The sequence below is a fragment of the Vicugna pacos genome, chromosome 11 (assembly GCF_048564905.1).
Source record: "Vicugna pacos chromosome 11, VicPac4, whole genome shotgun sequence".
Classification (NCBI taxonomy): Eukaryota; Metazoa; Chordata; class Mammalia; order Artiodactyla; family Camelidae; genus Vicugna; species Vicugna pacos.
In genome coordinates this window covers 89657867-89677368 of record NC_132997.1, presented here as the reverse complement: position 1 = coordinate 89677368, position 19502 = coordinate 89657867, and the positions used below count along the sequence as shown (strand labels likewise).

Here is a 19502-nt window from a genome sequence, read left to right as displayed (position 1 = left end):
ACCCATCAAAGCAGCAGCCACTCAAACCCAGGCGGTCAGCAGGACCACAGGCGCTGCCCAGGCCCATCCTCTCCTTTCTGGAGAGACCCAGAAACAGGGCCACAGCCAGGACTGGCACTCCAGCCAGGTCTTCTGAGTCCTAGCCCCTCTGTCCCTACAGCCTTACTAGGCCTCCCCAAGCCCCTTTTGTTAAGAGCTTGCTGCCTGGGCGCGCCCCCTCCCGACTCCCACTTAGTACAGTGGTTCTCAGTGAGAATCACCAGGCAGCAGCTTAGAAACAAAAAGCGAGCCGCAGCGTCAGAACACAGCCACTTGCGGGCATCACTCCCAGGGCCTCCCACCCAGCAGGCTGCAGACGCGGCAGGTCATCTGCACATTGTAGAAGCTTCCAGGTGTCTTTCTTGCAAACTCCAAACCATCGGGAAGGCCCTGCTCTCCTGAGCGAGGCTGGTGGGTCAGAGAAGGACACATCCAGGGTGCAAGGGAGCTAATGGTGGCATTACTGACAGGACACCACCCACCAAGTGGCTGAGGCTCGAGCGGTAACATTTCGGGTACTGACCTGAGCTTGGCAGGACATGTGATTAGAGGGACACGAGACAGCCGTCCAAGGCAGCTGCTCCGAGGACATGCGTCCGAGGTGTTGCTTCACTGGATGTCTGTGGCGAGGACAGAAGTCCGAGGCATCCCCTCTCAGGGCCAGGGAGGAAAACGGGTCGGAGGCCCCCCTTTCCAAAGGACCAGGCAGGAAACAACCGCTCCCGGAGGCCCTTTCCTCTGAGGCGCTGGGTGGCGGATGCGCCACCTGCTGGCGCCAGAGAGCGAGCCCCGCGCGGTCTGGTGGCGCCACCTGGCGGTCACTTAGGGACGGACTCGGCTTGGGGTCTGGGTGTGTTGGGTGTGTAGTAAGCGATGGCTGCTCTCCTGGGCATCTGTGCGCCTAAATTCTGCCCTGAGTTCTCCCATGTGTGGCAGACACCGCGAAGTACAGATAAGAGGATTAAAAGAAAGAGAAAAATAATAATGAAAAAGACATATTATTTTATTCGGGCAGCTCAGAGTTTGGAGAGGACCTAGTTACAATCCTGTAACAGAGGAAGGGGTTACAGTGAATGCAGTGGGAGCATGGAGGAGACCAGGGGACCACTTCCAGGAGTCAGGGGACACTACCCAGAGGAGTGGACATGTGGGCCGAAGCATGAAGTTAAATCTTCATCGATTCTAGAAGGGAGGAGGGCATTCAGGCTGAGAGAACAGCTCGTGCAAGGTTCTCAACTCTGACCACACACTGGGATCAATTGGGGACCTTTTAAAAAGCCCAGGTGGCACCCCCGACCAATGATGTCCGAGGGGCGGGGGAGACACGGGCACTCTCTGAAGCCCCCAGGTATCAGTGTACAGGCAGGGTTGAGAACCACCAAGCAAAGTCCTGGAGGAATGAACATACGTTCCTGCCCAAGGGTGCAGGAGTGAAAAGCTCAAAGTGGAGGGAATACAGGGTGCATGGGGCAGAGAGGCGAGAAATGAGGAGCAGGGAGGTATAGCTGGCCACCTCCCCAGAACCACAGGAGAATACCCACTAGCAAATGAAATAAGCAAACGATGTGACCCTTAATTTGCACAATATGTATCCTTGACAAACTCCATGTTTGCCTTTGAACAGGACTTTCTACTGCCTCGAGGAGGGAGTGGCTGAGAGATTCAAAACCACCTGTAATTACCTCCAAGGTTCTCAGGATGTACCTGATCGTCTTCAGGATCCTCTTTGAGCCTGGAAAACAACAAGCACTCCATGAATGTTTGCTGAGCTGAACTTTGAATAGCCCTTCCTTCTGATCATGTGCTGTCATCTGAGTGGCCAGTCTTGATTATCTTTGGGTTTGAGGGGCTTTGCTGCACACAAACTGGGCTACTGTGACTTCAAGGATGTCACCTAGGCACCTATGGCTCTGCCACACATGCCAGCTCATTTACGAACAGCTCAGGAGCGTACCCACGGAATGAGTGCCAGCTCTTTCACGTACCAACCCAGTCACATAGGTATCAACACCTTCACAGGCCAACTCAGTCAGGAGGTGCCGATCAGTGCTGCTTGCTGAGATCCCTGGTCTACGCCGAACCTGGCAATCAGGAAATATGCAGGCCCGCTGTGAACATGGGTGACTATCCCACTCAGTGTTGTTGGTGTAATTTACAAGGGCTGGGACTGGGCTGACTTTGCCCCATTTGTGCGGGCGTTCAAGAAAAGGAAGTGGCTCAGAGTAGTTCTGCTCCATCAAAGATAAATGGGGAGCAGCTCAGGAAGATTTTAATTTAGCTGAAAAAGTACAAATTGCAAAAACAAAGGTTTTTTTTTTACACTGCAGGAAATCCAGTGACATCTATAAGGTGTTTTATCTACATTTGGAGGGGCTCTTGAAAAATGAAGACAGGGCAATTAATTGGAGTATGGAGGACGGTGATCATGTTTGTTTAATGTCCCAGTAGGAAGGACATTGGCCACACTTCTGCAGGGCTGAAATCAGTCATCATACAGGATTTGTCTCCGAGGTCCCAGGTGACAGGCTGCAGTGCCACCAACTCTAACTACACTGCCCCCAAAGACAAGGCAAGATAACCAGCATGGCCGGTGTTGTCACACAGGAGATGATGGAGTCTTCACTTTTTACAAGGGTGGCAAAACTTCCCTTTTGCAAAGAACAGCATGAGATTTTTGTACATGTGAATCAACCTGTTTTGCACCAACTTGAAAGCAATGTACACAATCTCCATCCCAACAATGATATAGATGGAGAAGAATAAGAAGAAGTGCGGGTGTTCTAACACGGTGTCCCCAAACCCAATGGTGGTCAGCGTGACAAAGCAGAAATAAAAGGCGTTCTCAAAGTCCATCCGCTTCTCCCAGATGGGGAGGATGGCGGCCGCACAGGAAATGTAGGCAAAGACAACGAGGACAATGATGGGGAGCGGGAGGTCCAGGCTCTCCACCTGCTGCCCCACCTCGTCCAGGTTGCTGATGATGGAGGAGGAAAGCATCCCTGACATCAGCTCAGGACACGAGCTGCTCTTCCCCATGGCCCCAGGGGGCACTTGCAGCCTGTTCTCTTTCTCTCGAGCTAGAAGTCTCTCAAACAGTTCCATGTTGCTGCTGGAGGCTGAGGGACGCCTGCCAGCTTTGGGGCCCGGGACCTCTTGGGCATTGATGACAATCCGTGGGACGGCTTCATCCTCGGGCTTGGCGTCAGACCTTCTTTTGCAGGGGAGTCGGGGGCACCATTTGAGGCGGGGAGCAGGGAGGAAAGAGAGTTTTCGGAATTGATTGTAAGAGGTGGAAAAGATGGTTGCCAGGATGTCGCCCGTGTCTTTGAGGACCAAGAACATCAAGGGGATGCCAAAGAGCGCGTAGAGCATGCACAGGTATCTGCCGAGCCTGGTGACAGGGTAGACGTGGCTGTAACCTGAAAAAGAGGACAGAGCCCGGGACTGTTTGCTCTTCCTGCTGTGCCCCACCCCCCTAAAAAAAAAGCTTTAAAGAGACCTTCTGCCATTTCCCTTCCTTGGCATGACATTTTTACACAATGTGTTTTAAAATAATCATCTTAAGACAATCATATGCTTGTCTGACGTTAGGTCTGCTTTGGTGGCGGAGGAGCAGGAGGTGAAACCAGGCTTCTCTTTAGGATCAGGAACAAGTCATGTCCAGATCTTTGACCCGAAATGTCCTTGGCAGGGACAAGCTCGTGTTTGGGAGTGAGCTGTCTGCCTCTCATTTTGCATTTTCATTTCTGAGCATCTGGGAGAGGATGGGCCCGCTCACCTGAAGGGACAGGCTGAGCACAGGTGGGAGGGTGTGCTGGCTCTGCCTCCATCATCCTCCATGAAGGCACTGGTTTTGAAGAAGACACCCTTGTCCTCCCTGGGAAGTCTGGGCTTCTATGTTCATTTCTACTTGTAGGCAAGTATCACGTGCCAGTGGCGTGTACAGCAATGTACATGGCATTTGGGATGGTAGAAAGATGGAAGGTGAGCAAAATTCAATCACCCTCAGAGCTGTCTGCAGTTTAGTGAATTAGAAAACATGTTCAGAAATGAGTGAAGTGGTGAGGACCCCAGCACCTGGGGTCTTTGGTTCCAGTCCCAGCTCTGCCATTTACTAGGAAGTTACTCGACTGCTCACATCTTCAGGTTTCTTATTGGGAAACGGGATGACAATCCCTGCTTTGTACGTTGACCAGCGCCTCCCACACAGGGGGCGTGTCCTTCGGGGGGCGTGTCCTCATTCTAACAATAGCTGTGGATACTGGGGGCTGGGTATCAACCACTGTCACAGGTAGGCATTGTTATCATCACAGATGGGGAAACTGAGGCTCAGAGAAGCAAAGAGACTTAGTCAAGAGCATATGTGTGGAGTTAGGGGTCAACCCCCTGGAGCCATCCCGCTACAAAGCCAGCTCCCTCCACTGGGTCAGCAGCACTGAGCAGGTGGGACCCTCCAACCATCTAGAACAGGTCAGCCGAGCAAAGGTGGGGGTGGTGCTGAGGCCTCCATATTCTTCAGGAGCCCCCTCCTTCCATCACCCCAGCCCCGCCCTCGTGTCTCCAGAGGGGCAGGAGCAAAAGGACTGTCAACCCTTCCAGCACAACTCATTGGCTCTTCCGGAGTGGGCAAGCTTAGCACCTTCAACAAAGAGGGAGGCGCTTTTGTATTTAATGCCTGTGTTTAAGTTTTGGTGTCTCAGAGGATGATTAACACAGAAAACCCCAGCCCAATTATGTAAATTAACTGGAAGGCAATTCCTGGGCTGGCTGGGCCCAACCTCCTCCAGGGCTGCAGCTTCCTTTGCAAACTCTGGCCTCAGGCTCTGCCTTCCAGGCGTGTACAGGAGTTCAGGCCGCCCACCCTCACCAGGGCCCTGGCCGAGGGCTGTGGCCTCCATGGGTCACTTCAGTTTGTATCCATCCCAGAGAACTCTGTGCCTCCCGGGCTGCTTCTATGAGGCACCATGTGATGGCTGGGGCGGTGAACTCTATGTGCATTATTGTCTGTGCATTTGAGCGCTTACTGCATGCACTGAGGCACAGTGGTGAGCAGAGTAATTATGGGATCCAACCTCACTGAGCTTCTGGTTTCCTGGGGCAGGCAGAGAGGAATCAAATAAGCACCCTAGTGAGAATGCAATTATAGATGGAGACGCAAAATTAACGGGACTGTCCCGTGAATGATTAGAACAAAGGCATCCACCTGGATTCACATTTACTGAGCAACTACTCTCTGGCAGGCTCTCGTGGGTGGGGTTGTGGTACAATGAGGAACAGGCAGAGGTCAGGCCCCACCTGGGAGCCCCTAGTCGAGAGAGAAGCAAAGCCTTGAACTCAGCTCCCCACCTGTCCAGCAGGACCCAACAGCACAAGAGTCAGGAGTGAGCCCACCATGGCTAAACCTCCCGTCAGAAACCCGGGTGTGTTCCATGGGGCAGGCTTGCAGGGAGGATGCCCAGCCTTTCCGCTGCCTCGGTTTCCCTTCCCTGACCCCTGACAGTCTCCAGCAGCTCCTGCCCTCAGCTCAGGGAGAGGACGTTGCAGAAGTGACCTCTGACAGCTTCTCAGCCAGGCTTCAGTGAAACCCCAGAACCACAGATAGGGGTGGGGCCTCGGGGAGAGGGAGTGGGGGGGGGCAGAGGGGAGCCCTGGATAGGATGACCAAGTGCCCAATGTGCCCAGGACTGAAGCGCTTCCCAGACCATGAGACTTGAAGTGCTAAAACCACAGCTGCCCCAGACACACCAGGGAGCAGGTCAGTTTAGCCAAGGAGGAGGGTGTAGAGATTCTCTAGAGCATAGGAGATGAGGAAAGAGCGCACCTAGAGCCTCTTTCTGGGGGGCAGGAGCTCAGAGAAGCCTGGCCATGGAGTCTCAAAGGAGTCCAACCCCAGGTGTCAGCAAAGGTGGCCATGCCCAAGCTGGCTATGGGTCCCCCCAGGGCCGGCAGTCCTTAGGGATGTCAGTAGTAGCCACAAGGCCCCCCAGCTTTCCAGATGTTGCATAAGCCCCCAGTTCTCATGCACCCCTAGGAAAGTCAGGAGAGGCTCCCCAGTGGCAACCCCCCAGCCTCCAGGACAGGGTTCCAGGGTAAGATCTATTTTATTTAAAGAAAAGAGTATTATATTTCTTACAGGATTTATGGAGCAAAGTGCCCTTTAGAGTCAGAATTCCCTGCAGAGCAGAACCTCTCATGCTGACAACCACCATTATTACTGCATTTCATGAACAAGGAACAGGTAAGTCAGGTGACTCGTCTGGGGTCACACAGCTCACAGCTGACAAGGGTGTGCACCTCTCGCCCAGTCCCCCCACACACACGCTCTCCTTGGCAAAGGTGGGTTTAGTGGATTATAAGCAAAGTTTTGGGGGCTGCCTCTGGGTGGAACATGTTTACAATCCAAAAGATATGCCACATTCTCGAAAACGCATCAAGGAAGCAAGTCTCCAAGAGGACACAGTCCCTACAAAGGAAATGCATTGACTATCCCAATTACTGAATGCTGAAATGCATAATGGAAAATCATATCATTTCTTATAACCCACGCATATATTCCAAGTCCATTAGTCCACTCCACTTAGCCCCTGCACTTTACTTACTAGTGCCAGCAGGCTGACGCGATGGGAAGTGCCTGGGCATTGACTAACCTCACACCCATCGGGGGGTCCCTTTTTCAGCATCAAGGTCAGGTGCATTTCAGGTGACCCAGAGCTGCAGGGCAGGAAGCAGCATTACCAGCAGGACCACAACTGATGACAGGCAGTTCAGAACCTTCCCCGCATCCTCTTCCAGTTGTAATTACTGGATGGCATGTCCTAATGGACTTATAACATGAGGAGCAGCATCATTTTCTTGAAATTTAAACCAAGCTGATGCATTTCCATTAGATCAATGGTTCCTAGCCTGGACTCCCATTAGAATCACCTGGAGGGCTCTGAAAAATACAGATGCCTGGGCCTGTCCCTAGCAAGTCTGACTTGATTGGTGTGGGGTCCAGGCATGAGGGGAGGTAAAAGATATCCAGGTGATTCTGATGTACGGCCGGGCCTGAGAATCCTTATCCCAGGTCAGTGCTTCTCAGACATCCGTGTGCATCAGAATCACCTGGAGAACTGGTGAAAACACAAGTTGCAGGCCCCACATCCATAGTTTCTGACCCAGTAGGTCTAGGGTGTGGTCTGAGAATTATTTCGCATTTCTAACAAGTTCTCAGGTGATGTTCACACCACTGGTCCAGGGACCACACTTTGATAACCATTGCATTAGATCAGTGACTCTCAACAGGGACAATTTTGGTCCCCCAAAGGACAGTGGGCAACGTCTAGAGACATTTTTGGCTGTTGCAACCGGAGCAGGCAACAGGAGAAAAGGCAGGTGTATCTGGGGGTGGAGCCAGGGAATGATTCTAAACATCCTACAGTCCGCACAAGACAGCCCCCACCACCAAGAATCGTCTAGTCCAAGACGCTGCCTTAGGTCAGTCCCCTCTCGTTCTTGAGAAAAAATAAATTAACCCCCATACCCTCAGCCCCTTTGCTTCCAGTCTCTTCCCTGCAGTTGCTGCTCCCCTGTAACGGTTGCTCCCTCAAAGCGTTCCCTCGAGCTGTGAGGTCCCTGAAAAGGCCAGCTGTGCCCTGCTTCTGCTTTGCTGGCAACGACGTCTGTCCCAGAGCCCAAGCTCACTGCTGACTGGGACAGTCACAGAACCCATCTTTAAACAAGCAGATAGTCCCTGCAGTGGGGCGGCTCTGCCCCACACCCTCCCCGCTGCCCCGGGCCCTGGAAGCACCCGCCTGCCCTAGGATGATGGCTCGAAGGGAAGGAGTCTCTCCTTTGCTTGGAACTAGAGACACAAATAAAGCACGTGCAGGGATCAGGGGGAGGCCAGCTCCTTCCTCTGTCCAAGTGCCTTCCTTCCTAGGCACTGCCATCCACTCCAACTGGACACAGGTATCTGAGCGGCCCCTGCTTCCCAGGCACAGCCAGGCTCTCCTTGCAGGGGTGGGCAGGGCCGCCACAGCACCCCAAGCCCCTGAAAAGCTGGCAGCCTACTCTGGGGAGAGAGCACTGGACTCAGAGCCTCCATGTCTATCGTGGGCACCAGTTCCACTCACAGCGTGACCTTTGACCCTGACATCCCCTCTCTGGGCTCAGGCCCCCTGACCTGATTCACTCTGGCCAGTAAAGGAGGCAGCTTAGCAAGGTATCTTGTTACCACTGCAGCTCCCCCTCCTCCCTTGCCTCATTGCTGGTGCTCCCAGCTCCAGTTAGCATCCTCCCTCTCTACACCACGCCCTCCTCCATTCCTGCAGAGTCGATTGCCATTAACATGCTGAGTCTGAAACCCACTCCCTAGCTCCACCCAGAGCCCCACACCCACATTTCCAACAAGGCTGGGTGTTTCCAGTTAAAGGCACGTGACCATCTCAACTTTGGCCTGAATCATCACCTCCATCTCCAGATCCAGCATCCTCACCACCCTCCCCCAAACTGGCCAGTCCCACCCACCTCAACTCTTCAAAGCTACCTGCTGCAGACCTGCCTCCAAAGTCCTCCCTCAGTCCACCCCTCTTCTCCATCCTTATGACCATTTCCTGTTTTCGGCCATCATCATCTCTCACTAGACCCTTGCAGAAATCTCCCTACTGGTCTTTCTGCTGCCAGTCTTACCCTCTCTGGTCCACCTACACACTGCGGCTGGAGGGATCTTTCTGGAGTGATGAGCTTAAAACCCTTTGGATGCCCCGCCCGCCCTCAGGATGAACCCAACTGCTTTAGCCTGGCTCACAGGGCCTGCCCGCGGTCCAGCCCCTCCTCTCTCACCCCTCTTCACCCAAACTTCACCTCCTTACAAAGCCTGGCGTTCCTTTTGCTGTTGAGCCTTTGCCATGCTGTCCTCTCAGTCCCAAGCGGCCCCCTTCCCCCAGCCTGGTGACTTCTCTCCATCTCCGACACAGCATGGCTTCATTCCCTAAGGGAGCCTTTCAAATGCGCTCACCACTTAAGTCCTGCCTCTGGGACCATCCCTAAGCCTGGAGCAGCTATGCTCCCATGACACCCTGAGCACATCACACTGACCACATTTGGTTGCTGCCCAGTCCAGGAACACAGGCAGGCGGGTACAAGGCAGGTTGTGTTTTGTACATGAGCACTACTCGCCAGGGGACAAGAAGAATCTGAAACACAGCCCACACCCTGTTCGCTCCGGCCTCCCTCCGCCCAGACGCAGGGCTGCACCCACCCAAAGGAAGAGCATTCTTTCCTAATTGGCACAAATGGGCCAGTGGCAGCCCTGCTCGCTGCTGTCTCCCTGAGCACAGGGTAGGCACTCCACAAATGTTTCTTGCACAAAATGAATTGAACATTCTAGCATCCTCACCAAGAGCCCCCATCCCCCATTCCCAGCTCTCTCTGGCAGGCCTGCCCTTGGCCTTGGACTTACCCACGGTGCTGATCACTGTGCAGCAGAAAAAGAGTGAGCTCAGGAAGGACCAGTCTGCAGACCTGCTAAACCACTGGGGCTTCGCCTTCTGCAGCAGCTTCCCAAGATCCCGTTTCCTGCTTTCCTCAACTCAAGAAAGAGACGAGCAGTGTGAGAGGGAAGTTTCCACTCTTTAAAATAGGTCCCTCCCGCCCAGGTGAAGGAGTCTTCCTCAGGGACTGGCACACCCACTGCCTTGTGGTCCTCATCAACACCAAGTGAAGGCTCTCAGAGCCCTCTTAAATGTGTCTGTAGTTTAGGTCCTGCTCCAGTACCTGCAGAGATTAGGAGGCCACTACAGCAAACTATGAGTGATGAGCCCCAAGAAAAGGTCCTCGGGGGTCCAGCCTGAGCTCAGCCATAGAATTGCTATGCAGCCTTTCTGAACTTGCCGAGCCTTGCAGAAGGGCCTACTAACTTCTGCTCTGTCTCTTTCCCTGGGACCTTGAAAACAGAAAGAATAAAATCTTCAATAAAATGCAAGTAGTTGCGTGATTGCAAACTGTACCCACTCCTGGAGACCATTCAGCCTGGTGGAGCTTGGCGATCATACTGGGATCGGCTCCCTGACGATGTCTGGAAAGCCTTGGCAGAGGCAGGTCTGCAGGCCCTGGTTTCTCAGGGAGGTTCCCAAATGGTTCCTCGGCCTAGCAGTCAGTGGATTTGGGGATCCTAGAAGCCACCAGCCCGTGGGTTCAGTTGTAAGAGGATGTCACAGAGCCTGGCACACACCAGGACGTCACATTCATTTGAATGGGCACCAACCCGGGGGTCCAGACACCTGCAATGTAGACTCAGCTCTGACCCTGACTAGGAGCTGTGGACAAGAGGCTTCTTTCTGAGCCTCAGTTTCCCCATCAGGGAGGCAGCATGACATAGTAGTGAAAAGCTCTGGCTTTGGAATCTAAATGCCCGGGGTTGAATCCCTGGCTCCACTTTCTAGTGGGTGACCTTGAACAAGTCACTTAACTCTCAGGGCCTCAGTTTCCTAATCTGTAAAAGGGGGACATTCATACCCACCCCATTGGGTTGGTATGAGGATTAAGTGAGATGGTGTGTGGAAAGCATTTGGCACAGGGTCTGCCTTTTAATCTCCAGCGAAAACGGGTACAAAATGGACATTTTGCTCTGTTTTCCCATACTATTCTGAGCATCAGAATCACCCAGGAAATTTTTTAAAAATAAGGTTCCCAGCCCAGCCCCAGAGATCTTGGTTAGGTGGTTTGGGGGAAGAGCCTGGGAACATGCATTTCAGACAAGCTCCTTGGGCAATTCTGATACGTGGCCAGGTTTGGAAACCAGTGTCCAGTGGCAGGTGGCATCTCCTGGGTCAGATGAGTCGGTGTGTGTCTGTCTGGCACAGATGCAGAGAGAAGGAGTAGGACCCTCCACCAAGGGGAGACTCTGTCGCCTGTCACCAGCCTCTGGTCAGCCCCTACTAAAAGGACCTCCCACAGTAAGGTCAGAGGAGTTATTAACAGCCTGGCTGAGGACCTGTCATACCGAGGGAGGGACCCTGTTCTTCCCCTGACTTTTAGAGTCTGTCTTTCCGTTTTCTTTTATTCATTTATTTAATCTCTATTATGTTATCTTGCTCTGTTGAGGACATCTTTGCAAGATTAGGGGACAGAACAGAATAAAGTGACAAATACAAATGAAAAGCAATAAGGACATTTATAAAAATCCTTCCTAGAGTCTTCATGTCTATTATGCCCACAGAGTCCCTGTGATTGGCAGGCCTGAGATGGTGGGACTTCTGCTCGCTGACAGACTGAGACCCAGAAAGGGCAACTGCTCTGCCCCAGATCACACAGCAAACTGGGAGAGTAACTGGGACTAGAACAAGGACCCAGGTTCTTCTCTGAGTCCCACCACAAAAAAAGACTTAAGAACAAGCTGCTATCTTGGGGGTCCTAGCTCAATCTGGATTGTTCCTTGAATTCTGGTCTCTGTGAACGAAATCATGGGGGTGGTGCAGTAAGTTTTGAGGACCAGCCTAAGAACCCCTAGCCCCAGATCTGGTCACCCATCCAACCCACCCCACCTCATCAAATCGCCAGCAACACTTCCTCCCCAGACCCTGCTGGGCTGGGTGGGGCTGGGAGCTGAGGCAAAAGGAGAGGAAGCTGGTCTTTCCAGAGACCTACTGGGTGCCCAGTGCTTTTCCTACATTCTTTACAGCAACCCTGAATGGCCATACATTATTCTCCCCCATTTTACAGAGGGGAAAATGGAGGCTCAGAGAGAAGTCACTTGCCTAAGGTCACTCAGGAATGGGGAGAATGCAAGCAGAGGGCTCTCCTAGACCAGAGTCCTGCAAGGCAGTCCTGCTCTAGGGGGGCTGCCTCCATCCACAGAGAAAGGGCCTGTCCTGCCCAGGTGAGCCACCTACCTGTTCTGTTGCATTTCAAGATGTCACAGAGCTTCTCCAAGAACTCCTCAAACTCCGGGTCATCTGCCCCCAGGTCCTGGCTGCCTTCAATGACTGAGAAGAGCACGGCACCCAGCAGTGCATAGGTCACCAGGGAGCAGAGGAAGCAGAGGCGAGGCAAGAGCTTCTCCAGGGCCTCCCAGCAGCACCTCCTAGCCTGGGGTGGCCCCGCAGCCTCCATCCTCCCAGGAGTGGGCAGGGCAGGAGCTGCTGGAAGAGGTGGGAGCATCGAGGCCCCACCAGCAGGAGGAGAGGGAGTGCCCGAGAATGGCTGGGCTCCAGTGCTAAGTGGATGCTGCCTGCCCTTCCCTGCCCTTCTCCCAAGGACTTGAGAAGCAGCCGGCACTCTCTGCGTTCATTTCCTGCAAGTTTCTCCGACAGTGCCCCGACTAGTGCCCCAAATTGCTATTGATCCACCAGACTGATGGGTGCCCAGCAGCCGGGCCAGCCTGGGAGCTGCCCTGCAAGTGCTTTGGGAGGACCATGTGGTGGTTTGTGCTTTGGCCTTTCCCATCCCGAAGCTGCACTTTTGACTTCCAGATACCAAATGTGACTTTCGGTTTTAGCCAAGTGATTATCCTTCTTGGGGGTGTCTGTGGTACCCAGGCTCTTAGACAGGTAGAAATAATAGTAACTAGTGTGGCCAGAAAGCCACGGTTTACAAAGGGCCTTTATTGTGTGTGAATCTAATTATGGGTCTCAATTCTTCACTCGCCTGTAGCATAACCAGCCTTGCCTTGGCTTCAAGGTGGGCAGAACATACTCCCCTGCGCCTTGCAATTGGACTGGGCCACGTGACTTGCTCCAGCCAATCAGGTGTTAGCAGACATGACGTAAACAAGAGGCTTGAAGTCCTTTTGCAGTTTTTGCAGTTGGACTTGCTCCCCCCTGCCCTGTCTCTGCCACGGGGGATAAAAGGACAAAACAAAAAACTTGCCCAGATGGCAGATGTGGAGATGCGTGCATGTTCAGTTCCCCCCTTACGAAAGAGTTTTCTGCGCCGCTTCCAGGAGCATGATTCCTGACAGTCACCAGCTATTCAGGCTTTGCTCTCTTTCCCGCTCTGTTCCCCAGAAAGCCCTGGTCCAATGACTGAGCAAGGTGAGAGTAAAATCGCTTACCCATGTCGGCCACCTGCAGGACTCATCCAACCTGAAATCTTTGGTCCAGAGCATCCCGTTGGTCTGCCAGAGATTTTTGTCAGAGCTGCACCGTGACCTGAAGGCTTCCCCTGACCCATCTTGCTTCCTCCCGTCTCCTTTACTTCGCAATAAATAAAGCTTTGGCACTCCCTACTCTACTTGTGTCTGCTTCACAGAGGACCCAACCAGCAATAGTCAGCACCAGGCGTGGTTTGAGAGAGCAGGATCTTAAATGGGGATTCAGCACCAGGTCACTCAATACCCACAGGTAAGAAGATGGTGCTCAGACAGCTCTTGGCTCAAGGTGGCAAAAGTTCGACAATTGGATGGTTACCTGGTTGCATGTGACTCAGTGTGTCTATTCCTCAGTTTGGGTTTTTATCAGTGTACAGGAGTCTTCACCACACTTGGGCCTGTGTGATGGTGGGAGCAGGAATGGAGGAGAACCTGCAAGAAAAGGGGACATTTGTGGCTAATTGAGGGCCATGAAATCCAGTCACCCCTCCTACTACATGCAACTCCTTTGAGGTGATCTGAGTTTCTTTGGTCTTTAGGAGGGAGAAATGTTCCTATAATCCTGTAGGTAATCCAGCCCCTTTTCCTAAGGAGGAAGGGAGAGAAGTTAGCTAGAGGCCTGCCTCTTCTTGAAGAGTAAATCTTTCTCCTAATAGGGCATCAGTCAACCAGCCAACAAGTACTTTCTGAGGGCCTGCTAAGACTAGACGATCTGAGGGCAGTTAAGGTCCCTGATGTCCACCGAAGGATCTACATGGGGGATGTAGGTACACGGGCTTATGCACTTAAATACAGTGAGGGACGAGTTACAGGGTGAGATGCAAACACTGTGTGGCTTATGGAGTCAGAAGAAAGAGGGATGTTCTGAGCTGGAGAGACCCTGGCAGCCCTTGCGAAAGAAAAGAGTTCAAAAGATATCACAGGAGAAGTTGAATAATGGCCAGATGAGAGCAGATTAGCTATAACAGATTGGACTGAGGTCCGATTTTCTAGTTCTGGAGGTAGGGGTAAGGGTAGATAGAAAAAGTGAGGTATTTTTTTCCCCTTCTAAACAAGGGGCCATTTTGCAGAGAACACAAGTGCACAAGATGCAGGTTAAATAAAATCAAGCTTTGAGGCCACCTCCTGGTCCCTTGGGGCCCAATGGGGTACTTGACTCCAGACAGGTGTGGTGTACACAGACGGTGGAGGAGGGGGTGGGGGTGGGGGGGCTCCAGCCACCAGGGATGAGTTCTTCTAATCCAAGCAGGAGAGGAAGGGCGCTCCCTGGGCACCCTGCCCCCACCTTCCCTGCAGGGTGCTGCTGGAGTTGCACTGGCCCTTGTAAGCTCTCCTTTCACAGGCTGCCCTGGAGGGAGATGTCACCACCATGTTCTCTTCTGTGTGTGTGTGTGTGTGTGTGTGTGTGTGTGTGTGTTTCTCACTCTTAAGAGAGGATGAGCAATCAAGGAGTGGGCTTCACAGTCACAAAGAACCCGCTGGTTCTTTTAAAAATAATAAGAAGCCAATTACACTCCTACATTAAACATGGCATTGGTCCCTAACGTCAAATTGCTGTGTTATAAACAAGTCATATTGTCCCTTTCATATTTATGGCCTGCAGGCTTAACCACTTAGGGGAGATTGCAGGAATTAAAGTAAGAAAATCTTAATAAAAAAAGATTAATGAGGAGAAGGTAAGAGTTTGAGAGGGGCCCCCAGGCATCCAAAGCTTGTTTGCTGGAGCCGGCCCATACGTGCAGCTTCCAGCGGGCTCCCTTTGGGTTAGGGCTCCACCTCTGGTCCAGTTGGCTTTGCCCTGGAAACAGGGACACGTGTCCTGCTGTCCACACAGTAAGGCCTATGGGGAAATGACGATTCCTTCAGAGGAAGGTGGACATGCAGGACCAAAGAGGAAATTGAACCTTAGAGTCCATCACTGACCAAAAACCTGCCCGTGGGTCGTCATTCCCTGCTTGGCAATCACCCTATGTCCTAGACGGTGTAAAGGCGTATTTGCTTTAATAAAAGGACCCCAAAATATACACAGTGGCTTAAAAGAAAAGAAGTATATTAATCTCTTATATAACAGTCGGGGAGCAAGAGTTCCATGTTGTTGGAGCAGCTCTGCTCCAGCCAGTCATTAAGTACCCAGAGTCTGTGCATCCTGTTGTCCCCTCATATCCTAGGGCAGCGGTGCTCAAGGTGTGGTCCTTGGACAAATGGCATGACCATCATTTGGGAACTTGCAAGAAATGGAAGTTCTTGGGGCCCACCCCAGACCTACTGAATTCAAAACTCTGAGGGTGGGACCCAGCATTCTGAGCAAGCCCCCAGGTGATTCTAAAGCACACAGAAGTTTAAGAAGCACTGCCCTAAGGTATTGCCCCCAGCTGCATGCTTAAAACTGAACTCTTAGATTCACCCCTGTTCTAGCTCAAGGGAAGGGAAAGAGGAAGTCAGTATAATCAATTTTCTTTGAAGCCAGTGAGGTGGAAATTGCACGCATCACTTCTGCTCACATGGATGAGAGGATGAGAACTTTGTCACGACCACACCCAGCCACGAGGTCATCTGGAAAAGGTAGCATCTAGCAGGTGGCAACTGCCCAGGAAGAAGGGGGGAATTGATGGTGAGGACACAACTGATCACGGCCCCACCAGCGGAGCAAGGACCCCCTGAATCTGCTGCTAAATCACCTCACAAATTCTCCTTCTAGAGTCGACTTCTTAGTACAGCCTGCAGTTCGTCATCCTGGTTGGCGAGGGTAGAATGAGGAAAGCCAAAAGGTTAGACACGTGCGGAAGTGCCCTGGGAACTCTACAGCACTGTGTAAATTCAAGGGGTGCCGCTCTTATTTGGGGGACCTGCTTTTTGTTTGGGCTTTTTGTGATGTTTATTATTCTAGAATGTTTGGGCATAGAGGTTCCTTCCCTCTCCATCCTGCTGGTTCAAACCTGATGAAAAACTGAATGACACACTGAGAGGAAACTGTGACCATAATCAAGTAGGGGGGAAAACACAAAGGTGGACCCGCATGTGATCCAGATGTTAGAGTGAGCAGACAAGTACTTTAGCTAGCTACCTGTAACTATAGCTAACATGTTAAAGGCAATAGAAGAAAAGGTTGACAAATGAATGAGCGAACAATTTTAACAGAGAATCTATAAATCTGTAAGAAGGATATTCTAGAATTTAAAATTAACATATATGAAATTAAAATCTTACTGAGAATGAGAAGACAAGCCACAGACTGGGAGAACATATTTGCAAAAGACATGTCTGATAAAGAATTTATCCAAAATCGGGGGGGAGGGTATAGCTCAGGGGTAGAGCACATGCTTAGCATGCATGAGGTTGTGGGTTCAATTTCCAGTACCTCATTAAATAAAAAATAATAAACAAGTAAAATTAATTACCTCCCCTCCAAAAAAATGTAAGAACTCTAAAACTCAATAATAAGAATAAGAACAACCTCATTTTGCAATACATAAGAGTATTAAATTAACACATTGGACAGCTTAAATTTACACAATAAGCCAACTAGATCTCAATAAAGCTGGAAAGTAAAATAAAAAGAATATTTTCAACTTTTAAAAAGAAGAACAATCTGATTTAAAAATGGGCAAAAGATCTGAACAGACACGTCAAAGAATGTATACAAATAAGCACACGCAAAGATAGTGTCATATATCACTTGGGAATCGCAAATTAAAACAGCAACGACATACCACTATACACTAGTTAGAATGGTCCAAATCTGGAACACTGCCAACACCGAACTCCACAGAGGATGGAGAGCAACAGGACCTCTCATTCTTTGCCAGAGGGAATGCAAAATGGTACAGCCACTTTGGAGGACAGTTTGATGTTTTTTTACAAAACTAAACATACTCTTACCATATGATCCAGCAAACACACTCCTTGGTATTTCTCCAAAGCAGTTGAAGGCTTATACCTACTCAGAAGCTTGCACGTGGATGTTTACAGCAGCTTTACTCATATTCGCCAAAAGCTGGAGGCACCCAAGATGTGTTTCAATAGATGAATGGATAAATTAACCATGGTACAACCAGACAATGGTTTATTATTCAGCATTAAAAAGGAAATGAGCTATCAACCCATGAAGTGCTTTAAATGCACATTACTAAGTAAAAAAAGCCAGTATACTGAATGATATTGAATGATACTGAATGATACCAACTATATGATATCCTGGAAAAGGCAAAACCATGGCAAGAGTTAAAATATCAATGTTTGCCAGCGAGTAGGGTGTAGGGATGGATGAATAGAGCACAGATGATTTTGGGGGCAATGAACTTACTCCACATGACATTGAATTGGTGGATACATGTCATAAATTTGTCAAAACTCAAAGAATATACAACATCAAGAGTGAACCCTAATGTAAACTATAGATTTGGGATGATGATAATGTTTTAAAGTGGGTTCATCAACTGTAACACAAACGTATCACTCTGGTGTAGGATCTTGACCGTAGGGGTGGTTGTGTGTGTGTTAGGGCAGGAGGTATATGAGAACTCCCTGTACCTTGCTCAGTTTTGCTGTAAACCTAAATCTGCCCCCAAGATATTCTAACTTTTAAGAACAGCTTACTGAATGGGTTTAATTGAGGACTTGGACATAACAGAAGACAGAACAAATGAACTCAAAGATAGTCAATAGGTCCAGTCAAGATGGAGCAACAGCGATAAAGGTTACCCTCTCACCAGGAAAGAAAAAAAAAGACAAATTATATGAAACAATGTCAAAAAAAGCGCAAAAAACCAAACTCTGGATATCAGGCAACAAAAGATAGTGATCCACAAAGAAAAGAACAGGCAAATAAAATATAAACAGCAAGATGACAGACGTTGACCATAACAATATCACATTAAGTATACATACATGTGAGTAAATCCTGGAGGATTATACACCACACCATTACCAGGGATTATCTCTGACCACTGGAGTGCAGTGACTCTTCCTTCTTTTGATTTTTATTTTCCAATCCTATATATTTCTGTGATGTATTAATTATTTCAAAGGAAAAATTCAGAAAGGAAGTTTGCAAAGCATATCTATCTCGTGGGTGAGGATTCACCATCACCACCACAACAACAAAAAAATAACAAGTGTTTGAGAAATGTTAATTCTCCTCCCCTCCCCTCCCAAGGTTGTGCATTCTGAAAGGAGTCTTCCAAAGAGGCGAAGCCCTTAGAAGAGTTCTTAGAAACGGAATGAATTTCTGACAACTCAATCGACAGGTAGAAAATGCCTCTTTGAGCTGAGAATAGGCCCTTCCCACAGCCCTGAGATCACATCACAGAGGGGCTGCCTGCTGCATCTTCCGCGAACAAGACTGTGCCTTCCCGCTCATTCCCCTGATCCCGAAGAAGAGGCTGAAAAGGAAACTCAGGGTCGTCTTGAAATCTCTGCACGACTTAGAATCATTCTTCTCTGAGATCTGAATTCTTAATAGTTTAGAAATGCCCAGCCATTCCAGTGAGCAGAGGTCTAAACACTGGAAAGAATGAATGCCCTGTTGGCAATTTCTCAAGCTTGCTGTTCATTTCTGAGAATCTTCCTTGAAGTGAATAATTTATGTCACTTATGATTCGCATTCCTTAGGAGGCTTGGGTTAAAGGCTGAAGGTTTCACCAAGTGCAAGCCCTTCTTCCCCAGAGGCGTTTCCGGCAGTCGGGATCCTCGGCTGTCCAGGCACTGTGGTTCCAGGGTTCTCTAAGTACAGATGTCCCACAGCGCCAACACATTTGCGTCAAGATCATGAATGTCCTTGAGACAGTATAAATGTGATATAGAAAAAGTAAATCAAATATTTAAAAATGTTTAGTTTAAAATATGCCCCAGCCCCTTCCAAAGAGATTACAAGCCTTACTGGGGATGGTGGGGAACATAACTGTTCCCGTGCCTTACTCTCTGCCTCAAATACCACTATACAGCCACACCCCCTGCCCTGTGACTTTGCCATGCCTCCTAGCAGAGCCAGTGACTATTACATCCTCTCTCCGTTTAAGCTGAGTTTCGCCATGTGACTTTGGCCAATGAAATGGCAGCAGATGTGATGCCAGAAGAGGCTTTTTAACATGTTTGCATGGAATGGTTTGGCCTCCTGGGCTTCTGCTATACACTTTAAGAAGAATATCTCTGGGAATGATATGTCCCAGACATGTGGAGCCAACCAGAAACCCCTACCCCAAATCAAGCAAAGCCACACCGGCAAGCTAGCAAACCTGCAACAGATACGAGAGAATAAACAAGGAGGTGGTAGGAAGTGTTAGTTGCTAGAACATGTCGTCTTCCCCTCCTATGACACACCATTCTGAAGACTCAGTTCATCAAAAAGCCAAACAGAATTACTATATAACCCAGAAACTCCTCTCCTAGATATACA

General features: G+C 50.2%; 1 protein-coding gene across 6 annotated transcripts; it reads right to left on the bottom strand.

The window, feature by feature from the left end:
* Positions 1–1024: 1024 nt before the first annotated feature.
* On the bottom strand, positions 1025–15952 carry KCNK18 (potassium two pore domain channel subfamily K member 18). Of its 6 annotated transcripts, XM_072972370.1 has the most exons (7): positions 15787–15952; positions 13428–13540; positions 9482–9610; positions 3001–3458; positions 2025–2120; positions 1722–1771; positions 1025–1221 (listed from the first exon to the last, which is right to left on the bottom strand). In XM_072972370.1, the coding sequence occupies exons 2-6, from the start codon at positions 13435–13437 to the stop codon at positions 1754–1756; spliced, it is 711 nt and encodes a 236-aa protein (XP_072828471.1). In that variant the 5' UTR covers positions 13438–13540; positions 15787–15952; the 3' UTR covers positions 1025–1221; positions 1722–1753. The 6 variants fall into 6 exon arrangements, with proteins under 6 accessions (XP_072828471.1, XP_072828467.1, XP_072828468.1 ...); XM_072972366.1 differs by lacking the exons at positions 1025–1221; positions 1722–1771; positions 2025–2120 and adding an exon at positions 15610–15691 and having other exon boundaries at positions 2303–3458; XM_072972367.1 differs by lacking the exons at positions 1025–1221; positions 1722–1771; positions 2025–2120 and adding an exon at positions 13073–13135 and having other exon boundaries at positions 2303–3458.
* Positions 15953–19502: the final 3550 nt, after the last annotated feature.